The sequence below is a fragment of the Anolis sagrei genome, chromosome 2 (genome assembly GCF_037176765.1).
Source record: "Anolis sagrei isolate rAnoSag1 chromosome 2, rAnoSag1.mat, whole genome shotgun sequence".
Lineage (NCBI taxonomy): Eukaryota > Metazoa > Chordata > Lepidosauria > Squamata > Dactyloidae > Anolis > Anolis sagrei.
In genome coordinates this window covers 194,016,397-194,040,069 of record NC_090022.1, presented here as the reverse complement: position 1 = coordinate 194,040,069, position 23,673 = coordinate 194,016,397, and the positions used below count along the sequence as shown (strand labels likewise).

At 41.6% G+C, this 23,673-nt stretch overlaps 2 protein-coding genes across 2 annotated transcripts in view; both read right to left on the bottom strand.

Annotated features, from left to right (window-relative positions):
* Window positions 1–3,768, bottom strand: part of WAS (WASP actin nucleation promoting factor) — a 36,705-nt gene extending 32,937 nt beyond the window's left edge. The window contains exon 1 of the mRNA XM_060762729.2: window positions 3,381–3,768. Within this exon, the coding sequence (XP_060618712.2) occupies window positions 3,381–3,494 (114 nt within the window). The 5' untranslated portion in view covers window positions 3,495–3,768. The remainder of the gene's footprint in view (window positions 1–3,380) is intronic.
* A 2,812-nt stretch (window positions 3,769–6,580) lies between these two features.
* The window catches only part of SLC38A5 (solute carrier family 38 member 5), a 56,372-nt gene continuing 39,279 nt past the window's right edge, over window positions 6,581–23,673 (bottom strand). Inside the window, exons 9-16 of the mRNA XM_060762730.2 lie at window positions 22,881–22,939; window positions 22,416–22,538; window positions 20,599–20,678; window positions 19,457–19,557; window positions 18,916–19,040; window positions 17,231–17,375; window positions 13,189–13,292; window positions 6,581–12,425 (exon numbers count right to left, since the gene is read on the bottom strand). Of these exons, the coding sequence (XP_060618713.1) occupies window positions 12,321–12,425; window positions 13,189–13,292; window positions 17,231–17,375; window positions 18,916–19,040; window positions 19,457–19,557; window positions 20,599–20,678; window positions 22,416–22,538; window positions 22,881–22,939 (842 nt within the window). The 3' untranslated portion in view covers window positions 6,581–12,320. The remainder of the gene's footprint in view (window positions 12,426–13,188; window positions 13,293–17,230; window positions 17,376–18,915; window positions 19,041–19,456; window positions 19,558–20,598; window positions 20,679–22,415; window positions 22,539–22,880; window positions 22,940–23,673) is intronic.

Sequence of the window (23,673 nt, the reverse complement as noted above, 5' to 3'; positions counted from 1 at the left end):
TATTTGCCTTCATTATGAAGAAACCTATGCTTGCCAAAATTCTGTACATATACGGTCCTCTTTTGCATCTGGTCACCCTACAGAGCGATACCGAACAAGTTCACAAGATGACGGGTAACTTCAAAAATATTTATAGTAGTTAAAAGTTACAAACCTAGACCCTATAAGATCATTAGGATTCTAGTTGCAGTTTTACAAAGTAACATTGTTCTTTCCCTCCATTTAGATGTAAACAAAAGTACAGTAGTAGTTTTTGTTACTTTTTGGAAAAATTGAAATGTTATGTTGGCCTGTTGTACAAAATACTCTTCTCTGAAAGGTCATGCTTTTCTAAAAGTAATGCTCTCCAAAAGGTGTTTTCCCAAAAGGTTATAAATGCCATTTTCCAAAATAATTTGGGGATTTAAGGATTCCTCGCATACTGGTTGCACCCCTGTCCTTGCGCTTGCCCCTTACAGCAGCCCCCAAAGATTTGAGGGGCAAACTCACAGGCAGGTGATGGCGAAGAGCTAGGAGACCTCTTTGGCTGCCGACCACGGGAAACCCAGTAGGCCTAATGTGTCACCACATAATTGCATGCCCTCTTTGTGAAGGGAAATGCAATTATTATGCGGTGAAATACAGTACATGGTCACCATACGTCAAAGTCAATCAGATGGCAGTTAACAATCCCCACTCAAGAAAATTGTACTTAATTTTAAACAGATTCAAATAAGTGAGTGCATTATATGAACTTACGATTTGGAGCAGAGATTATATATATTTTACATGATATTTTGGAAACGGTTGATATTTTTAGATTTTTTTTTTTGCAATGAAAAAAGAACAGTGTTCTTTAAAATATGGGCATGCTGTAGAAGATTTAACCACTCAGTAGGCTAACAACCTCTAAATAGCTATTAACCCGCTCAGAAACTACCATCTTCAACGTCTTGATGGTGGAACTGGTTTACAAGTAGGCATGGTCTCAAAATAAAGTGTACACCATTATCGAACAAGAATAGACTGCATACATTTTTTCTACTAAAGGATATTACCCTTGTGTATTTCTGAACTCTGAAAGGGCCTATTTTGATGGTAATGACTCGCCCTCTCTCCCACTTCTAGACCCGCTATATGTCATCATTGCCGGATCCACCACCACCACACTGAGGAAGTGGTTTTTCTCTCTCCATTTCCTGAAGACAAGGCAGTTTACAGAAACAACAGACAGCTCTAGAATTCTTTCCTTCTGCATCGTTGTTGTTTCACTGTCGAACTTCTCCGGTCACTTCTATTCATGGAAGATGAAGTAAAAATGCGAAGACCAACAAAACATAACAAAAACCTTCATTCTTGTGAAGATGTACTTGGCTTCTTGCCCAGTGGATTGGCTTTAATTTTATTTCCAAACTATTGCAAGACAGTGAGTACCTTAAATATGGAAATGTCTCCTCCAGCCAGTTGCTCACTAAAGGCACTGGTCAATAAATCCCTTTATTTGCTACCAGCATGTTGGCATGATAGGAAATCACACATCTTGAAGGCACCAGATTAGAGAAATGTAGAGGCTGAGGGCCTTTCGACACAGCCATATAACCCAGAAAAATCCCACAATATCTGGTTTGAGCTGGGTTATCTGAGGGCCCTTCCACACAGCCATATAATCCAGAATATCAAGGCAGAAAATCCCACAATATCTGTTTGGAACTGGGTTATCTGAGTCCACCCTGCCATAAATTCCAGTTCAAAGCAGATAATGTGGGGTTCTATTCAGCTGTGTGGAAGGAACCTGAGATATCTGAACAAGAAAGAAAGGCAGGGGTTGTCTGCAGATGAGAAATGGTGGGGGAAGACCTATTCGTGGGAGAGACTGTGCCTACGAAAGGCCACATTAATCCTTACCACAAGTCCCCAGCCACCCAACACGTTCCAATTTTTTTAAGCTGGGTGAACATGGCCTCCATGCATTTGAGGAGAAAGTATTTTGCAGGAGCTGAATAGATCATGTGCCCAGGCAAACAAATGTCAGAACTTAACTATTGCTTGAAACAACAAAACTGTATTTTACAAAATCATCTATTATTTTAGCAAGCCATATTCTAGGCAAAACAATGAAGTCTGGACTCTGCTGATTGTCATTGTTCCCTATAGATTTTTCAATTTGATCCATTTCCCATCAAGTGCTGGTTTATGAATTTACAAAGCATCAGTGCCACTTCTTTTACCATTTTCCTCTTCTAATTTTTTAGCAGCCAATAAACAGTTGCTTGTCAGGTTTGTTAAGATGCAACATTATTTTTTGCATAGAGGATCCTCCAAAAAGATCAACGATCTTGATGCATTTTGGGGAGTTAAATTCTATCGTATCTCTCGGCATTTGAACTCCCCCCCCCCCCCTTACTGATCAAACACATTTTCTAACATCTCCTTGTTTATCCTCTGATTGACAGTGACAGGAAAGTCAGGCTCTAAGGCAGTGTTTCTCAACCTGGGGGTCGGGAACCCTGGGAGGGTCATGAGGGAGGTTTCAAAGGGATCGCCAAAGACCATCAGAAAACACAGCATTTTTTGTTGGCAATGGGGGTTCTGTGTGGAAAGTTTGGCCCAGTTCTATAATTGGTGGAATTCTGAATGCTCTTTGAATGTAGGCGAACCTTGACATTTGGAAGTTGTAGGTGAATTCCAGCAACTACAACTCCCAAATGTCAAGATCTATTTTCCCCAAACTCCACCAGTGTTCACATTTGGGCATATCGAGTATTTGTGCCTAGTTTGGTCCAGATCCACCTGTTTGAATACACAGTGCCCTCTGGATGTAGGTGAACTACAACTCCCAAACTCAAGATCAATGTCGACAAACCCTTCCAGTATTTTCTGTTGGTCATGGGATCATGGGAGTTCTGTGTGCCAAGTCTGGTTCGATTCCATAGTTGGTGTTCAGAATGCTCTTTGATTATAGGTTAACTATAAAATCCAGCAACCACAACTCCCAAATAACAAAATCAATCCCCCCTCCAACCCCACCAATATTCAAATTTGGGCATATCGAGTATTTGTGCCAAATTTGGTGCAGTGAATGAAAATACATTCTGCATATCAGATATTTCCATTACAATGCAATGAAAATAATTTTATGGTTGGGGGTCACCACAACATGAGGAACTGTATTAAGGGGTCATGGCATTCGAAAGATTGAGAACCACTGCTCTAAGGAAGGTACTTGCCCATAACCATGAGTCCTTCTACTCCTGTGCCAGACTGAATGCTCGAATCACTTAGATCCCCCAAATTTGTCCAAGAAATCCAGTCGACCACCTCCCCCTGCTCCTCCCTCTGCCCCAGACAGATTTCTGAATTCTGTTTGCAGTTTTTCTATCCGAGAACAAAGCCAGAATTACCGTGCATTTCCTGCCCAGGAGTTCAAACACTTGTTGGTTCTCATGGTCCTGGAGCAGGTTAGATGGTGTATTTTCCTGCTGTGTCCTGGCTCCTGGTTTGGGCCTCCGGCTCATCTTGGGCCCCGTTAAAGACGACTCTGGATGATCTCACCCAGAGCGAACTTCCGTCTTGCAAGGCCTTTTCTCTTTACAACAGGAAGTTCGGAAACCACCAGGCCACAGAGACAAGAGAGAAAGAGACTCCCCATCTTGCTTCATGAGAGTCCTGGAGTAAGTCCTTCCTGAGCATGGCTGAGTTACCAACAGGCCGAGAGTGGGCCAGAATGAAGGAGACACCTCAAACAAATGATTCTGCTCTGAGAAACAACAATTAGCTCAGAGTTCACTCCTATGGCACCTCAGATTCAGTACATATATTTTTGAAGCTTGTGAAAATAGGTATGACTGTTGTTCAGTTCCCAAAAACATATTTTAAGGGCAGGGTTTATTCTGAACTCAGCACTAAAGATTTCTACCCACCTTGGACTTGGCAGGGGAATACAAAAGTTTCCAAGTATCATGTTGCATCTTTGAGACTGAGAGAGAGAAAAAAATACTAGAACCAGCTTTTGTGGACTCAAGTTTGCTTCATTAGATGCAATGGAAAGGATTAGCATTGCATCTAATGGTAATGGTAACTATTTGCATCTAATTGCATCTAATAGTTACAATGGAATGGCAGTGTGTGTGTTAGTTGCATGACAAACAGCAAATGTTAAGGGAACATTCAACCACAAAAACCTTGTGGTAGTTGCCCAGAATACCACTCTGCTTTTCTAGCACTAAAGCTTTGATCACAGCCTTTTAACATATATCCTCTTCCAAATGTTGCTTTGAGGATCAGATTTCAAATCCTATTTGCCCTGTTTTCTTTCATTCAAAGTTATCTTGAATGAAAGTTGGGGCAGAAACATGAGGTGAGCATCAAAGATGTGGACTATTCTTGGTGTTATGGATTAAAAAATACTTTCTCCTGCTCTTGAATCTGGTCCTGCCATTGCCCAAAAAGAATTATTCTTAACTGGCTGAATTCAATTAGAATGAACTTCCTGGCAGACTTTTTGTATGTCGTTACTTCTTAACGTTTTTATGATGAGCCACCTCCCATCTTGGAAAGAGGGGGGAGAAAAAGGAAGGTTCTTTATTTTTAAAAATGCATTTGCCAAAGTCCACACATAAAAGATATTAAAAAATCAATGCAAAAATCCTAAGAAAAAACCTGAAACTATGCTGTTTGCACTCTGGAGGTTTAATGAGATTTTGGTGTTTAAAACAGCACAGGCAAGTGTCCCAAACACAAAAATAGGTTTAATTAGGTGGGAAGTTGTAAAATTGAGTCCATGCCTATGAGACTGAGATAGAAAACTAGCAGTAGAGACATACTTCTGGGATTCTTTCCTGGATTAGAAATGAACTGGTACATGGCCTCATCAGACTGGCATGCCCATGCTTGTATGTTCTGCCCAGGTACCTATTTAATAGATGCAGGAGAATATTTAGCCCGCAGAAGAGAAGGCTGAGAGGAGACATGATGAGGGCCATGTAAAAATATGTGAAGGGAATTCACAGAGAGGAAGGAGCAGGCTTGTTTTCTGCTGCCCGGGAGACTAGGCCACAGAATAATGGCTTCAAACTACAGGAAAGGAGATTCCACCTGAATATGAGGAAGAACTTCCTAACTGTGAGATCTGTTCATCAGTGGAACTCTCTGCTCCAGAGTGTGCTGGAGGCTCCTTCTTTGGAGGCTTTTACACAGATGCTGGATGACTTTCAGGGGCGCTTTGAATGCAATTTCCTGCTTCTTGGCAGGGGGGTTGGACTGGATGGCCCACATGGTCTCTTCCAACTCTATGAATCAAGGAGGATGGTGAGCCTATTTAGGAATGAATTTATTTGCTAATATTGCATCTCACTAACTTTTAATTTGGTCCCTTGATTATATTTGGATCACGCCCAACTCAGTATTTCTGGCTATGGGCTTAGGAAGGAAAAATGGTGAAGAACACTTTCTCTTTCACAAACAGAACTTTCTCTCTCATATAAGACACAGAGCCAATGAAGACTAAATGTGTTCATTGGTTGGGATAAAAAGACACAATGCAAGGAAGCATTCCCCCCACCTTCTGTTTTTCTGGCAAACATTGCAGCAAACACTTATCACACACGCACATGTCGAAGTATGTATGCTTGTAAAACAAAGACTGTTGCTAGGTGAAATGGCCCTCTATGATTTCACTGGACTGGCTGTTGCTAGGTTAGGTGATCCCCTGTGATGTCTCTGAGAGAGGAAGTTGACATGTGTATGAGGGGGAGGAAGGAAATGGTAGCCTGCACAATGGTAGCCTGCCTACCACTGCTTGAGTGTTGCCATGAAGAAGTTGCAAAGAAGGCCTTATCAGAGCTGGAGAAGGGAGAAAGAAGGTAAGCAGTGGTCCCAACGACGCTCAAGCAACATCAGGTATACAGTGTTCCCTCACTTACTGCTAGTGTTACATTCCAGGACCACCCGCAATAAGTGAAAATCCGCAAAGTAGGGACACTCCGCCCACTCCTCTCTCCCTCAGTTCAAGTGGTGCCAAGGTTTCCTGAGCATGTGCAGTGTGCTTCCTCATTGCGTGTCTAATCATCTTCCTTCTTGAAACATGGCCCCACTGGAGTCTCTCCCTCCCTCCCTCCCTTCCTGGCGCTCACCCGGGGCCGGAGGATGTGGTGGCCTTGATGGGCCGCTTGCTGTAGCACTTGTGGGTCGGGCTTGAGAAGGAGGACGAGGAGGAAGCAGCAGCAGCAAAGAGGCAGAAGCGGAGGGGCCAGAGTCAGAGTGCCACCAATGAAATGAATGGAAAGGGCAAGTAAAAGATATGGAGACAGGTCTCAACTTAAAAGGAATGGAGACAGGTCTCAATGTAGACAGTAAAAGGAATGAAGACAGGCTGGAGGAAAAGAGGGAGGACTGAAGAAAAACCCGCGAAACAGCGAGTCTGCGATAAGCAAACTACGAAATAGCGAGGGAACACTGTATACACTAGTATTTACATACAATTGAGCATATAGCCATATATGTAATTAAAAGAGCTGTAGCAACATTATATTGTTTTCCTATACATCTGATTGATGGTATTATAAGCATTAAAAACAAACAAAAGACATTATCCATGGCATGATTGTTTCTCCTGAAAGTCAACAGTTTTATTGCATTCCAAAATTAAACAAATACCGTGTCCTTGCATCCATTTTCACATTTTGAATCTGATTCCCTCCTCCCTTAAACATGAAACCTGCTCCGACCCCAACCAGAATCAAGAGCTGTTAAGTCTCTATGGGAAGAAATCCTGAGGTTTCCAGAGAGAGAATGGAAAAGGGTAATGGCAACCTGCAGTCACCCAAACACCATGTGAGGAAGAGGAATTGTAGTGAGACACAAACACCCTGTGAAAATGAAGAGAAATGTAAACCTGGATGGGTCGGCCACACAGACAGGAGCCACCCCAGACATTTGTCACAAAAGCTGAAAGTAACCAATTAAGCAAGGTTGTTAAATATAATCAGTTGTCTCAATGTATCAAGAATATAACAAAATTACGTTTTAACCCTAAAAGCAAAATATTGTTGTAAAAAGTAACAGTTTCTAATTATTTTCAAGTTAACGCATTTCAAGAGGCATTTTGACAGGACGGTTTGAAGTTTTATGCTTCTCTCTTATTGGTGAGGAGAGTTTCGCCGCCTCCCCCTTATAAAGTAACAAAAAATACTGGAAATGAAATGAGAAAAGTAGGAAATGCAATTTTCCATCAACATTATAGAATAATATAATGATGAGTGATTGCAATGGGTTACTTTTTAGCCACTGTAATGACTTAACAAAACAAATCACTTTCCAAATTAACTTTTCCAGCATTTCAAAAACAAAAGCAAAATATTATTGTCAAAGGTAACTGTTTCCAATTATTTTTAAATTACCGTATTTGAAGAGGTGTTTTGACAGGACATGCTGAAGTTTTGTCCCCTTTTATTATCAATCTGGAGGATTTGCCCACCCCTTTATACAACAACAGAAAGTACTGGAAAAGCAATCATAATGCAATGTAACAATTTAACTGTCTCATCATCATGATGGGCTACTACAACAGATGAATTGAGCAGGAACAACACAGCATATGTCCCAATGTAAAAAGGTGGACCATATTACGTGAACAAGGATTTCCATCCGATTCAGACTACTGACAGTTTTAGGGAAGGATGCAACCATTGCAGAAATGTAAATGCAATGTATTTCTGGAGTTCCAAAGAACTTCATATTTTTGCCATTTCAAATATACATATATAATACACTTAGCAAAGCTGCTGGAGCCCCTGATGGCGCAGTGGGTTAAACCATTGTGCCGGCAGGACTGAAGACTGACAGGTTGTAGGTTCGAATCTAGGGAGAGCGCGAATGAGCTCCCTTTATCAGCTCCAGCTCCCCATGCGGGGACATGAGAGAAGCCTCCCACAAGGATGGTAAAACATCAAAATATCCGGGCGTCCCCTGGGCAACATCCTTGCAGATGGCCAATTCTCTCACACGAGAAGCGACTTGCAGTTTCTCAAGTTGTTCCTGACATGACAAAATAATAATAATAAAATAAAAAAGCAAAGCTGCTAGTCCTGGGGTGAGCAATATGCGTTCTTTGGATATTGTTGGACCTACAATCCATGAAATCCCTCAGCATTGACAATCCCAGTAAGGATTGAAAGAACCTCTGGTCCATCACTTTGAAGGCTGTGCACTGCCCACCTTGTGCTAGCAGACCAAGTAATTTGGCCCAAACAAGAAACAGGTATACTATGAAACATTTCAAGTAAAAGCAATGTGTGCTGTGCTGCTGAATAATGACTAATATGACATGATTAACACAGCCCTTTTCATCCTGTAATGCATACCATCCAGATATCTGTTGGGACTACAACTCCCACCATCACTAAAAATTTGGTTTTGTTTTTCCCCAGAAGGTAAAAGCCAAATTAACTGGTTCAATTGAGAAATACTAAACATTATGAAGGGCCTCCAGAAAGTATGAGCTATTTGATAGTGGAGCAGACTGCCTCAGACTTTGCTTCAGGAGATATGGGGTGACCACTGCGGCTGTACAGGCCATACTATAATGAAATAGCAACACATTTTTAGCACTTGGCAAAGGATATTTCCAATTCCAATAACTTAAAATGGACACCCACCATTCTAAGTTAACAAATCACGACTTATTGCAACAGTGCCAAAGAATGTTTAACAGCTGGAGAAAACTAGGTGGTGTGTTGATGCAATAGTACTGGTAATAATACAGCGACCTATATGGAAGCCATGACGAGTTTGGGATATCGGTATAAAAAGGGGCAAGAGAACAAGACTAAAGAACTAGAGTTGCAAAAAGAGAAGAGAAGCCAATGGGTACCAGAGTTGGGAAGGTTGCAAACCTAGAAAGTCACGCTGGCACAGATCCTGATCAGATTTGCAAAGGGAACTTATTGAAGATGGGACTCTGTGCCAATTCCTCTATTCTCTTCACTTGATCCTTCAGTGTGTTAAAGCAACCCAAGCCATTTTAGTACTTGAGGTAGAAAATCCGAATGACATCTCCTTTCCATCCTCAATGGTGGAAAATAAAGATTGTAATTGGCAATTTTTTGCCATGAAACTGTCTAAGGAAAGCCATACCACAGGGCTAACCCTGACCTTCAAGGATATTTTCATTATCTTTTTTGGTGTCTTCTGATTTGGATGAGCACTTAATTTAGCATCGTCATGGCCAGAATCACTGGGTTGTTGTGTGTTTTTTGGGCCGTATGGCCATGTTCGAGAAGCATTCTCTCTTGACATTTTGCTTGCATTTATGGCAGGCATCCTCAGAGGTTGTGAGGTCTCAGAACATCTACGGATGCCTTCCATTGATGCAAGTGAAACGTCAGGAGAGAATGCTTCTGGAACATGGCCATACAGCCCAAAAAACACACAACTTAATTAATTGTAATATCGAATTTACTCTGCCTTTATCTGATTGTTGCTTTTGTCTTACTTAAATATATCAATTTCAAGTCTATAAAACAACTTTTAAAATGTAAATGTTGTGTATTTTGATATTGTTTACTGAAAGCTGCTTTTGGACACTGTTCGCTGTGGAAAAGCAGCATACAAATAAGCTAAATGCAGACTATATGTATCCTGCCTGTCTTCTAAGTGGACCTTACAAGGCCATGTGACAATTCGTCTGGATCTTTTAATCATTCTTTTTTTTTTTTACAAAATTAATTTTAATAATTATTTCAAAATTCATACCAAAGCACTTTAAAAATTCCAGGACAAGTGCACCACTTTCACCAATATTAAAAAAACAGAAGGCAGAAGAGGACATGAAAGCAAAACATCTTTCTTAAAGCAAGTAAGTATTTTTGAAATTTAAGTGCTATTGTGCAAATATGAAACATAGAGGCAAAAAAAAAAGACTAAATGGGAAAAAATTAAACAAAAAACAGAATTAAAATGTCACGGATACACAGGAAACAGGGAAGATGTGCAGAGAGAGATACAGGAGCTGCTCGGCCATGAGAACCCACTGGGTGACCCTGGGCAACCCGCAATCTCTTAGCCTCAGAGCCCCCAGAATAAGTTTACCTCTGGGTCTCCATAAGTTGGAAATGACTTAAAGGCACACAACAACACCATGGATGCATAGTGAGAGAGCCGGTGGTTCTCAAGCTGTAGGTCCCCAGATGTTTTGGCCTTCAACTCCCAGAAATCCTAACAGATGGTAAACTGGATGGGATTTGTGGGAGTTGTAGGTCAAAACACCTGGGGACCCACAGGTTGAGAATCACTGCTCTAAGCCTTGCACCAAACCACATCACTTAAAGCAGATGGGAGAACAGTAGGTTGGCACTCCACAATACGGAGAACGCTCTTTTCTTCTGCTTTGTCCTTGTTATGTGAAAATTTCTTCCATTTAGAAAGACAGAAAAGGTACACAGGGAAATCTCTTTGGGATTGATGCTTGATGTATATGTATGTGCCTTCAAGTTGCATGTAGACTTATGCTGACCCCATAAAATCCATAGGGTTTTCTTATACACATCAAGAATTGGGTTTTCCAGTTTTTTCCTCTCAAATATTGCCTACAGCTCCCAGGAAAAGTGTGTGAATGAAGAGTGCCAACTATGGATACACCCATGAAATTAACCTTTCTCCCTAGTGTGTTGCAATGCCTTTAAGTCAAACCTTTTGATGACTATTGTTCATCAGCACCAACTTGAAGCTATTTTGACTAATACTGGACTGTGAAAGCCATTTTGTCTCAGATGGAAGCCACAGTTCAGGCACAATCTTTGGAGAGTCTATCCCTGTGGAATGAGTGACTTGTCCCAGAGGTAATCAATGGGTGGCATGATGTAGTGAATGGCCTCAGGCAAATCTAGCATCACTTAGTGATACGACAAAACAAGGAGCGCCTCTGAACAAGCCATGGGATTTCTGTGCTTCTTTCTTACAAGCTTGTTTCCAAAACTTCTTGTTGTAACTTGTTGCACTCATTCCACACACCTCACCCACAAAGCTGGGGAAATGACCCAGGAGAGTGGACTCTACCTCATCCTTTGTTTTAACACCATAGACCTCAACTCTGTTAAGAGAAACCTGAAATCCTGGCACGAATGGCTGGAGGCACTAGGATGGTAATATAGTAATTCTTTGGTCTTGTAGCCAGGTCCAAATTAAATATGAGCCAAAAGGAAAAATAAATTAGATTGTCATGTTGGGGGGCATATCATTGGCTTAGTTGCCCTAACACTGGGGCTACACCCCCAGGCACAGATGGTATGATTGATATAATGGGTAGAAGGCAAGGGAGAAGGCAGGTGAATAAAGGTCAGGACATTGCTTACAAGTACAAGTATAAGTCTCGCTTATCCAACCTTTGCTCATCCAACGTTCTGTATTATCCAATCCAGTCTGCCTCCCACCTGGATCCACAGCTCTTTCAATGCATTGAGATATTTTGGTGCTAAATTCGTAAATACAGTAATTACTACATAACGTCACTATGTTCTGTACTGCTTTTTCTGTCCATTTGTTGTAAAATATGTTCTGGTGCTTAATTTGTTAAATCATAACGTAATTTGATGTTTAATAGGCTTTTCCTTAACCCTTCCCTATTATCCAACATTCTCACTTATCCAATGTTCTGCCAGCTTGTTTGTGTTGGATAAACGAGACTCCACTGTAACAGAAGGGCAGGGGCTGTTGCTCTGCCTAACTACAAAGCAAGGAAGAGAGCACATAAATCTATGTCACTGAAATAGCCTAGGAAAAGGAGACAAAAGGGAACACCAATTGGGGATTCCTTAATTTGTGGAGAGGGGTGTCCCCATTTCAGTTGAGCAATAGTAGTGTCACTTTGAACCAACCCACCCCCTCCCTCTCAACAAAACCCACACAGTTTTTTGCTGTGACTCACAGCGGGTGGCAACAGGTATCATACTGCCAAGGAGGTAAAAACGGCTAGGAGTGAGCACTGTGCTGCTCCCACCCCCGGATCCAAAAGCACACAGCGGTCAGTTGTGTTCTCGTAGCACCAAAAATCTCCAATGGAGGAGAGTTTATCCATGGCCTCTTTTAGGTAACTGGATATGCAGCCCCAAAAGGCACGAGTGACCGAGAAGGAGGACCCTCTGCCTTTCCTGGCTACTCTGAGGCAACCCTGCAATGGCAGCAGCACAAGGGTCCTTCCGCTGTCTCCCCAGAAGGACAGGCAGGGGACGGAGGCGTCTCCAGGAGGAGCAAAGGTAGAACCGGAGGCAGTTGACGCTGTTTCTCAGGCACTGGATGGCCCGCCCTGGTCACAAGCCCTGTGTCTCTTGGGGGAGGGAAGGAGGGCGTTAGTGCCCCACCCCACTGCTCTTTCCTGTCGTAACCCAGTCCGCAATGATAAAGCTGAGACTCATCACCATGAAAATGAAGCCTAGGGCAGCAAAACAGGCAGCCTGCGGAAGAAAAAAGAAGAAGAAATTATATACACAACATACAACCTCATCTCAACAATTTTGCCTGTTTCTATGTGGAAAGAAAGAGCAAATGGGGAAGGAGATTGGGAACCTCAGTCCACATAGCTGGAGCCCCTGGTGTTGCAATGGGTTAAACCCTTTTGCCGGCTGAACTGCGGATCAAAAGGTGGGCAGTTCAAATCCGGGGAGTGGGCTGAGCTCCCGCCTGTCAGTCCTAGCTTCCAATGTGGGGACATGACAGAAGCCTCCCACAAGGATGGTAAAACATCAAACATCCAGGCGTCCTGTGGGCAACGTCCTTGCAGACGGCCAATTCTCTCACACCAGAAGTGACGTGCAGTTTCTCAAGTTGCTCCTGACATGAAAAAAAATCCATATAGCTTGAACATCCCTCCTTATTCATTCCTCATGTGTTCCTGTCAAACCAACTCCTGCATCCATTTGCCACTATATTCTATTTTTGTGCAGAAACTCCCCCCTCTCCACCCACTTTGCTACAATTCCTCAAGTTCATAGAAGCCTCACAGGTACAGTCACCCAAACAAGAGGTAAATGTCTTTGCTCTGTTCATAGATTTCTAGCCATTTTGACAGAGCTTTAAAACGTTAACAGGCTTCGTCTGTCATTTTACTGCAGTTCCTGGTTGCTTTTGGGTTATCACTGCATCATTTCCCATCTAAAGTATCTCCCCTATGATCACACAATGGTGCACCATTCCCACCCATCTCACGGCATCTAGTACCTGTATTTTGGACCTAGACAGCAACGGCTCCTTCTCATTAGGGACAATGCGGATGTAAAAGATGCTAGGAAGGATGAAGATGAGGCTGGGGGCTGATGTTGCACCTGGAGGTGGCAAAAGAGGGATAATAAGGAGTCTGAACAGGCAACATGTGTCCTAGCTTCTGACTAGGGACAGCTAGGAAAAGGAGACTGCAAAACTAGGAACCACTTGCTAGAAAATAAAGGCAGGCAAATAAATGGTAACCGTTCCTGCTTACTTTTGTTTTCAGGATTATTTTCATACTAGAGCAGGTTATTTATTTATTTAATTAATTACGACATTTATACATCGCCCTTCTTACCCTGAAGGGGACTCAGAGAGGCTTACAAAGTATATATACATACAATACACTATACTTTTAGCATGGTACAATATCAGCATTAAACACTGCTATATTGTACTATACAAATTATATTGTAGTATTACTCGTAATATTACATGTAATATAAATATATAATTACAATATCATATTATTATTATATTGCATTAAATTATAATATCATAAATATTAAATGTATATACAATATATAATATTATATTATTAGAATAGCACAGGAGACAAGGTGGAACTGTCCCCTGCGCCCCCCCCCCCTTCACTCTGGCCCTGAGCAGCAGTTGGTGCTGGGGGGGAAGGGTCTCCAACGGATGGCATATGCATTACAATTTTGTGCCCCCCCCCCCCGAATGAAACAAACAGAATAAAAACACAAAGAAAACAGCGCAAATGGGTATCACACACATTTCTAATGTCTAGATACGGGAGTTCCAGGTTCAATTTCTGTCACCTTCATGTAGAACTGAGAAAGATCTAAAGCCACAGGAACCCACAAATAATACTGAGCTTGAGGACACAATGATCTAAATTGGCTTCTTTCTCAAGTTTTCTTTTGTAGTAATGCAGGCTAATGATATCTTTTGAAATGTTTTAACAAGATAATTAGCATTTGTTTCTGTTAGCCTTGTAATTTTCCAGCAAGTTTTTGATGGCAGCTGGCCATGACAAATGAAATAAGACCTATTTCTTAAGCACGGATCTATTTTTAAGTATTGCATACTCTCTAGGGGCTATGACTGCCAACTCCATAACCCAGTTTTCTATATTGGGAGATGAGGAGTCAGGAAAAACTCCAGGGCTGCAGCAATAAACCCTGAACTGCAAATGTGGCTGAATACAGATCGTACTGGCTTGGTCCCATCCTGGCTTAGATTTTGCTGAAATGCAGTGACTAAACCCTCAAATATCAAATCCAGAGCAAGGCATCTTTGGCAAGCTGATGCACAACTATCCAGTTTGCAAATATTTATTTATATTGGGTTGACTCAATTGTTTTCACCTTTCAATGGGGAAAGGAAGCTTCTTTAAATCTGTTGTCCTGCTTTGTTTAACAGAAGATATGTAAGGGTGAGCTTATGGATGAATAGGAAAGAGGCAGAAGGGAAGATAGTGCTCCATCCCTTTTCAGCCACCCCTTTTCTCTTCAGTGCACTGCCATTTTTTCCTACTCAGCTGTTTCAGTTGAGAAATGAATACGAATTTTCTCAAACATTCCATCTTACACTATACACACACACACACTGTAAGGAAGTTCCGAGAACGCTAAATTAAACCTGCCACCAAATGTATAGAGACGCTGGTATTAAAGTCTCTGTTTATGTTGTGAGGTAATTTTGGTAGAGTGGGTGCACCGAACGTAAAATCAATGGAGATGAGGCAGTTTTAAACAAACAAAGAGAACAAGTTTATTGTTAAACAAAGCGTATTGTTGCAATATGAAGATGTTGAGCTTGGCATATGCTTGATGGTTACAATATGGCTTGGTTGAGATACATTCAGGCTTTTGATGTTACAACTTTTAAACTCTTGCTGTAGTGAAGCGCTTTATTATTCAGTGTTCCCTGCTGTGAATATTCTCACTGTTTGACCTATACTGGATCAAACCACCGATCTCCAGTCTTCCACTACTGGCGATCCTAAAACGCCTCTGTTAGATTCTTTTAAATAAAGCAATCTAACGAGGTTTCACCCTTCAGCTCCCAAGCTGAAGAAATATTCACAAACACTAAAACTAACTGACTCTACACTGCTTCACTCCTCAGAGTCTCTTCCCTGACTCTGCTACTCTCTCAGAGTCCCTATCTGACTCTGCTACTCTCTCAGGGTCTCTTCCTCCTGACTGCTACTACCTCAGAGTCCCTAACTGACTCTGCTACTCTCTCAGGGTCTCTTCCTCCTGACTGAAACTAACTGGCACTTTCTAAACCTTTTTCTCTCTAAGCTCCTCCCACCTCCTCTTCTGCCTTGTCTCCATGGCAACCTATCCCTCACAGCTAGGCCATAGGCAACCAATGTAAAACACAAATACAGATATAAACACATTATAATAAACACTTTATAATAAACACTTCTGTACACACACAAACATGCTTTTCGTGTCCGGTAGGAAAGTGGGAAGGAAATTGAGACCCAATAGAGTTTGAAGCAGAGAAACTGCATGAGAAGTAGAAACCCTTAGTATCCACTGTGGTTTGGTTCAAGTACCTCCTCCCCCATGGGTAAGGAAATCTGTGGATATTCAAGTCCCATGATATCCAATAGTATAGAAAATGGCACCCCTTATATAAAATGGTAAACAACTCGAACGAGTACCAGATAGAGCCTGGAGATTTGTGAAATGGTAGGAGAATACAGCAAAGCTAAGCTTACATACATCAATTTAGTGATCCGCAAGTGGCAAAATAAGATCTGCTTTTTGGAATCCCCATCCCCCATCCCCAAATATTCTTGAATTGTGGTTGGTTGAATCTGTGGATGCAGAACCATTTAATATGGAGTGCAACATAGAATGGTGCAAATTCTGCTTCAATGAAGTCTGGTTCCAATATTGCAATGACTGTTGTTTGGCACCAAAGCTTTTTTTGTTTTCTGCTAATATACTTTAAATATGCCATTCATGTGTTTATGTAATGCTTTATAATTACAGAAATCTATGGGTTTATGATTATTTTTATTTTAAGTATTAACCTTGTGAAAGGGAGAACTGAAATTGCTAAATGAATGAATGAACAAATATGCCACTGACCCCTTTATGGGCTCCAGCTATGGGCAGCAGATGGGGAGTCGCACCTCCAGAGAAAATAGCAGGTTGAATCGAGATTTTCTCATTCTGTGATATCTATTTTCATTGTATTATTTCTATGATTGTATGTAGAATTTGGTCAATGAAATAAAAAATAAAAAAGAAGAAAAAGAAACTGGGGAAAAAGAGGAGCCCAAAGGCAGTTCGCTAGTCAGTGTCCACCAGCACCATAATAAACTTCCATCTCCTCATATTTTCAATATGATGGCTTTCTGCACAGCCCATTTGTAAATCAGCAGAGTATCATGTGGAAATGATGGAATTACAACTCTGATGAACCTTTCCAGGCACAGCCAAGCAAACAATGACAAAGTTCAAGTGTAACACACATTTTAGACTGGTGTAAACAGTGCAGTATTAGAATAAATACACTGTGCGTGTTCTCCTAAAATAGACTGGCGTGTCCCACTCTTTCCAGCTCATGAATAAGTGAGCACTACACTTTTGCAGAGTTGCTCTGTTACAGAATGATTTATGTATGTAATCAATTTATTTGCTCTGTTGGCAGGATTTATGTATTTAATTAACGTATGTGCTCTGTTAGGGAATAATTTATGTATTCAAACGCTTTTTGTTTATTATATATGCCTTCAACCTGACTCTGACTTGTGGCAATCCCATGCTAGAGGTTTCTTGGCAAGATGGATTCAGAGGAGATTTAAACAACTAGTTTTTAGCTTTAGCTCTGTGAGACGCCTTGAGTCCCACAGCGTAATAAAGATTATAAATGTAAGAATGGACAAAATGAAATTATCTTAAAGCATTTTAACAAGAATGAGAGATAAAAAGGCAGTTAAAGGAATGGTAAAAGAGCCAAGGCGGACTATCCTTGCATATGGAACTGGGGACTTAAGCATGCTTACCAATGACTCCAAAAATGTCCTTGATGTTTGGCACAAAGATGACAAGGAGGTTGACAGTGACAAGAAGGCAGCAGGCAATGATGACATGGCGGACCCAGCTGAAGTCTTTTTTGTGGAACAGCAACTGATGGATGGCCCTGCGGATCTAGAAGGGATCGAGAGTGTGAGCAACACCCAGGTTTGAGGGAAATGGTCGCTCTCTGATGCTGCAGGATGCTTCTCATCCACTGTCTAGCAACTGCTTCAGGGCAGAGATGTTACTTTGCAAGGAGGGTTGCGGGAGGCAGTTGTTGGAAAACCCAGGCCTGTGTGACAGTCAATCCCTTTCTCAGCCTTTCCTACTGCATCTAGCAACTGCTTAAAGACAGAGATATTGCTTTGCAAGAAGGACTGCAGGTAGCAGCTGATGGAATAAAGATTCAAAACCCAGTTCTGTATGACAGTCAAGCCCTTTCCCAGGCTTTCCAACTGCATCTAGAAAGATGTGTGTAGACAGATTTATAACATGAATCGCTCAGGTTTCACTGGCCTCTTCTTCTCCTTTAGCCTCAAAACACTGCAGGAGAGACACTGGCCAACTTTACAGGGCTGTTGCACGGAATACTGATATACTGTACTTTTTCGATAAACCCTAAAGGTCCACAGAGTTGTTACGTGTGTCATGCATGCACATCCAAGATAGGCAATTGTATCCTCCACCAATTGTATCATAATCTCATGCTACTGTATCTATCTTTCACGGTTGGAAGAGCTCCCAACCATCAGTCCAGTTTCTGCTCACCTAGCAGTTCGAAAATAGTAATGTGAGTAGATAAATAGGTACTGCTTTGGCAGGAAGGTAATAAAAGGCACTTATGCAGACATATCGGCAATTCTATTGGGAGAGCGTCTAAAGACAACAAAGCTCCTCGGCATGGAAGATGGAGTGACAGCACCCCCCATCCCCATGGCCAGAGTAAAGCACAGCCTCCAGATGCCGGAAATGAAAAAAGATGGGAAGCCTTTACCTCTGTTTATGTACTGTCTGTCTTTGTTAATTGTACAACCGTATTGAATGTTTGCCATATATACTCTAATCTGCCCAGAGTCCCCTTGGAGAGATAGGGTGGAATATAAATAAAGTATGTTGTTGTTGTTGTTAGCCAGAGCAGAAGGGATTTGTGGGCTAAATGTATTTTAACTGTGATATTTGAAATGAAATTAAACTCTAATATCCTTAATTCAAGACAATTGGCTATGCTGGCCAAGGTCAATGGGAATTCCTCTGGAGAGATAGATAACATTTTCAACTCTTGATGTACATGTAGCTTCCCAACAAATGAGAAAAGCCAATCTCCAAAAGCCCAACAGTCTAGAAAACATACACAGGAGGGGGCACAGACAATGAGATAAGAAATGGAGGAAAGGTGAAAACAGGGTACAAGGAAACATAGTTTTAAAAATTGCATATAATTAGTTACAGTAAGATGAAATATAAAGGCTCAGTATTATTTGTGATTATGCCCAACCTCTTCCATGGAATCAACTCCCATTTGTTATTATCAAAGCCAGCCATTCTAACACCTGAAACCATGGAAGCAGATTGTAGGAAATGTTTTTGCCTGGGGTTCAAACACACACACTTGAGGGGAAGGGACATTGGGTTTCACCATGTGGACAGCAAATGCAGAAAGAGAGTCTCTTACCGGAAACAAAACAACAGGTACAGTGAGTGTCACTGCCAGCAGAACAGCCAAACGGACAGAGAGTATGAGCTTGTCCGCAGGGTCAACCTTGATGTAAGTGTGCAACATTTCTGCTTCAACGCTCCCTGCCAGAAAACAGAAAGTTTAAGGGTTGAACATCAGAGAGACTGTAGATATAAAATGGGACAGGGGCCCCAGAGGGGAGGACTGATTTCCTCTCCTCTAATTTCACATCACCAGATCTTTAAATATATAATATTACTAATGCTGGTATCAAGACTCAAGGCTACAAAAGGGAGTCAAATTGCCTTTGAGCCACGAAATCCACCAGATGCCCTTTGCATCAGGATTATTGTGAGGATGAAGCCAGAAGGAATGCCTTGAATTCCTCAGAGAAATGTTGGAACAGTTCCTCATTTTTAAAAAATGTAAATAAATAATAATTACGGGGAAGGGATTTAGGGGAGTAAGAAAACATAGCTCCTTTTCTGCAAATGAAAAACAATCAAGCTTTATCCCTTTAGGAGAAATAGTCCCTTACCATAAAAAGTGAGGTAGCCGAAGATGGCGGTCAGGAGGTACATACAAAACATTGCCAGGATAGAGACATTTGCCACATTTTGCATCCGGCGCTTTGAGGCCCTAGGAGAGACACAGATAGCTCAAACAGCTTGTTACAACCTGCCAGCCCCAAATGTTTCACAGAGAGCCCTTGTCAACTATCTTCATAAAGAACTGAGGCAGGATGCCATTTCTTCTTACCTGGCACGTGCCACCTTATTTTTATACTTATAATGGAGATGAAAAAGGACACAGCTCATTTTGTGCTACACATCTGATACAAATGAGAGTTGAATAAGGTAGAAAGAGAAAACTTCACTATTTATATGTTAGTTGCATTCTCTATTAGTAAATGAGAGCCCACTGTGAAGCCCCATACTGGCGCACCCTGATTTTGGCCTGGTTGGCGGGTGCTGGCCCCTGAGCTCAGCTGCTCTGGTATTAGTGCTAAGGCAGCAAAATGTGCCACACAGAATTTCCCCTCTGAAGCATGACTATGTATCAGAGAAAGGGAGTTTCTCCATTTACTTGAGTCAAGACAAGAGAGCTAAATCCCAAATAGTGGTGATGATGACAGGATCTGGAAGAAAAGCACCCCCTTGTATTCTTCCCCTATTTGAAAATGTGGTCCTTGATGCCCCATGACAGAAGGTTGGACTGGATGGCCCTTGCGGTGTCCTCCAAATGTACGGTTCTATGGTATGATTATTTCCTTTGTCAAAAAGATGAACAGGGCGTGAGAGATCTTTAGCCCATAGGTGAGCCCTTGTTCTTTCCTCTCGGTGTTTTCTTTTACTGTATTGTTCAAGCTCGTTTGCATTCTGTCCAGTCTTTGGTGGAAATGACCAATTCCAATGCTCCCTTCCACACATTTGGACATCTTTGACAGAACTTTAACTGCTCCGGTTACTTCTTGTGGAATCATGGGATTTGCTGTACAAAGAAGAGTACTGAGAGTTCTCAGCAAGAGAGATCCTCTGGTGTTTTTGATCAAAACTACACATTTCCACACTCTGTAAAGTGTAGTGGGAACAGTTAAAGTGCTATATCTGGCCAGGGTGAAAGAGGCCTAACAGCATTTTATCCTCATTCAATATCCTCCCTTGACTTCCGTTTACTCACCTGGACAGCTCTGTGTAAATAGGAAGCACCTCCGGATGGCAAACAAAAGCAAAGGCCAAGATAGGAATAGCATATGCTGTCTGTAAAAGGAAAGGAAATGTAAGTTCATTCTCTGTTCCTCCAACTGCACGTTGGAATCCTGGAAATTCCACCATATGTTTTATCATTATCACTATGACCACCTCATCATTATATTCTATCTGATCTTCTATTTTTACCTCTGTTTATGTATTCTTTGTCCTTGTCAATTGTATAACGGCATCGAATGTTTGCCGTATATGTGTTCTGTAATCTGCCCTGAGTCCCCTCGGGGAGATAGAGCAGAATATAAATAAAGAGAGATATTGACAAGCTGGAATGTGTCCAGAGGAGGGTAACTAAAATGATCAAGGGTCTAGAGAACAAGCCCCATGAGGAGCAGCTTAAAGAGCTGGGCATGTTTAGCCTGCAGAAGAGAAGACTGAGAGGGGACATGATGAGGGCCATGTATAAATATGTGAGGGGAAGTCATAGGGAGGAGGGAGCAAACTTGTTTTCTGCTACCCTGGAGACTAGGACAAAGAGCAATGGCTTCAACTACAGGAAAAGAGATTCCACCTGAACATGAGGAAGAACTTCCTGACGGTGAGAGCTGTTCAGCACTGGAACTCTCTGCCCCGGAATGTGGTGGAGGCTCCTTTTTTGGAGGTTTTTAAACAGCGACTAGATGGCCATCTGTTGGGGGTGTTTTGAATGCAATTTTCCTGCTTCTTGGCAGGGGGTTGGACTGGATGGCCCACGAGGTCTCTTCCAACTCTAGGATTCTATTATTCTAAGTATATTTATTCTATTTGTAAAATGGTAAAATAAGATGTAAATATTTAAAACAACAATGTAAAGTTTTTAAAAATTTGGATCACTTCTATGCATGAAACAAAGTTTCAGAAGGCAAAGATGTCCCTATATGACAGGCATCCTCAACCTGTGACCCTCCAGATGTCTGAGCCTCCAACTCCCAGAAGCCCTCGCCAGTTACTTCAATGTTCAGGAATTCTGGGAGTTGGAGACCCAAACAGCTCGGGAGCTGCAGGTTGAGGATGCCTGCTGTATCAATTACTCATGTGGACAATTTTGGATTTCTGGATTATAAGGGATACTTAACCTGTATTAGCTCTCAGCTGCAACCTCATCTGTGAAATCTATTCCCAAAATATGTAACTGCTACTTGCCTTTTCCAAAAAAACCTGTCCACCAGTAAAATGTGGAAACTATTAATGATGGCTCAAGTACAATATAGATCTAAAGGCATCCTTGTCTGTTTCATAAATAACTTCAGTACTAGCTTCATTCCCCAATTCTGATCTCAAATGCTCTGGCAAACTTTCAGTAGGGATATTAATTCAGGGCTGAATTACAATTCTCCTTTATTTTTGCAGTCATTTGCAGGTATTTGATCTGTTTTTATTGCATGGCAAAAATAAAGAAATATGTAGCCCCTATTTCTGAATTTAAATGATCTGTGCTGGCCGGGCCTGACAGAGGCTGAATCCCACAACATCTGGATGGCTAGATCCATCTTAAGTTGTAGTGTGTTGTGCAGCATGTGTTTTTTTTGTCTTTACTGGAACATTAAGGACGTATCTGTATCTGACACTGCTGGAATTTCTTAATTATCAAAGAATACAATCTCCTCAGCACTAGATCATTCAATGGGATATAATTTCTCAAGTAAAAAAATACAGATGTTTGTTTATAAAATGTAATTAAATGTATCTTCTTATCACTCAAAGGCCACTCTTCACTCAGTAAATTTCCCCCAAATGCTCTAGGGTCCAAACCTGGGAGTTGACAGTGAAGACCTCCACACCACAGGCATCGTCTTCTGAAACCGCAACGCTCCCATTCTCCAAGGTGTTGTTGAGAGAGTGAGGGCAAGAGATCTGGAATTTCTTGTAGATAACCTTTGGGCAAGGAACAAAGCAGTTAACAGTGAGAAATACAATTAAAAATTAGATAAGAAGGGGATGGAGAGGGAAGTGGGTGAAGAGGTCCCTTTTGCCATATTTCCCCCTTCTAAACCAATACTAAAGTCTCCAAATACTCCAATAATGAGGAGACACAATCTTCTATTGCAGTGGTTCTCAATCTGTGGGTCCCCAGGTGATTTGACCTACAATTTCCAAAAAATCCCATCCAGTTTACTAGCTGTTAGTTGAAGGCCAAAACATCTGGGGACCCACAGGTTGAGAACCACTGATCTGTTGGGAGAAACTAGAGATTCTGATAATTTCTTGTCAACTTACCGAGATGAGAAAGAAAAACATGCAGGTGAGTGAGAGTCCACTGGTATAACCAAGATAACCTATATGAAAAAGGAAAATATGTCAGCCAATTTATACAGAGAATCAAGCTTATATGAAGAATCTAACAGAAATGTGGGGGCCTCCTGGTGGCTGCTTTTGAGCTGCTGACCGAAAGGTTGACAGTTCAAATCTGGAGAGCAGAGTGAGCTCCTGCTGTTAGCCCCAACTTCTGCCAATCTAGTTCAAAAACATGCTAATGTGAGTTGATCAATAGGTACCACTGCTGCAGGAAGGTAAAGGTGCTCCATGCAGTCATGCCGGTCACATGACCTTGGAGGCGTCTACGGACAATGGCATTTCTTCGACTTAGAAATGGAGATGATCACCAACCTCCAGAGTTGGACACAACTCGACTTAATGTCAAGGGAAAACCTTTACCTTTACATTTTTATCAGAAAAGTAATACTCTAGATCAGTACTTAATGCATGGGAGTCCAATGTTTTTCCCCAATATAGAAGAAACAGGTACCATATTTGTGCCCATTAGCTAAAGTTTTTTCTCCTCCCTCCCTTTCTTCCTCCCTTGGAACGTCTTCTGCAACCAACGCACCCAGAAATTTGGGGATAAGAAGCACTGAGATGGGATTCCTGCTTCCTTCTTTGCTCAAATCATCTGGCTTTGGGGTAAGGGGCAAATTGGTGAATTACTGCACTTTTTGGCAGTGTACTGAACAGTTCTACAGGTCAAAATTCAAATGGTGAAGTTTTTTTTTCTGGTATCACTATGACAGCC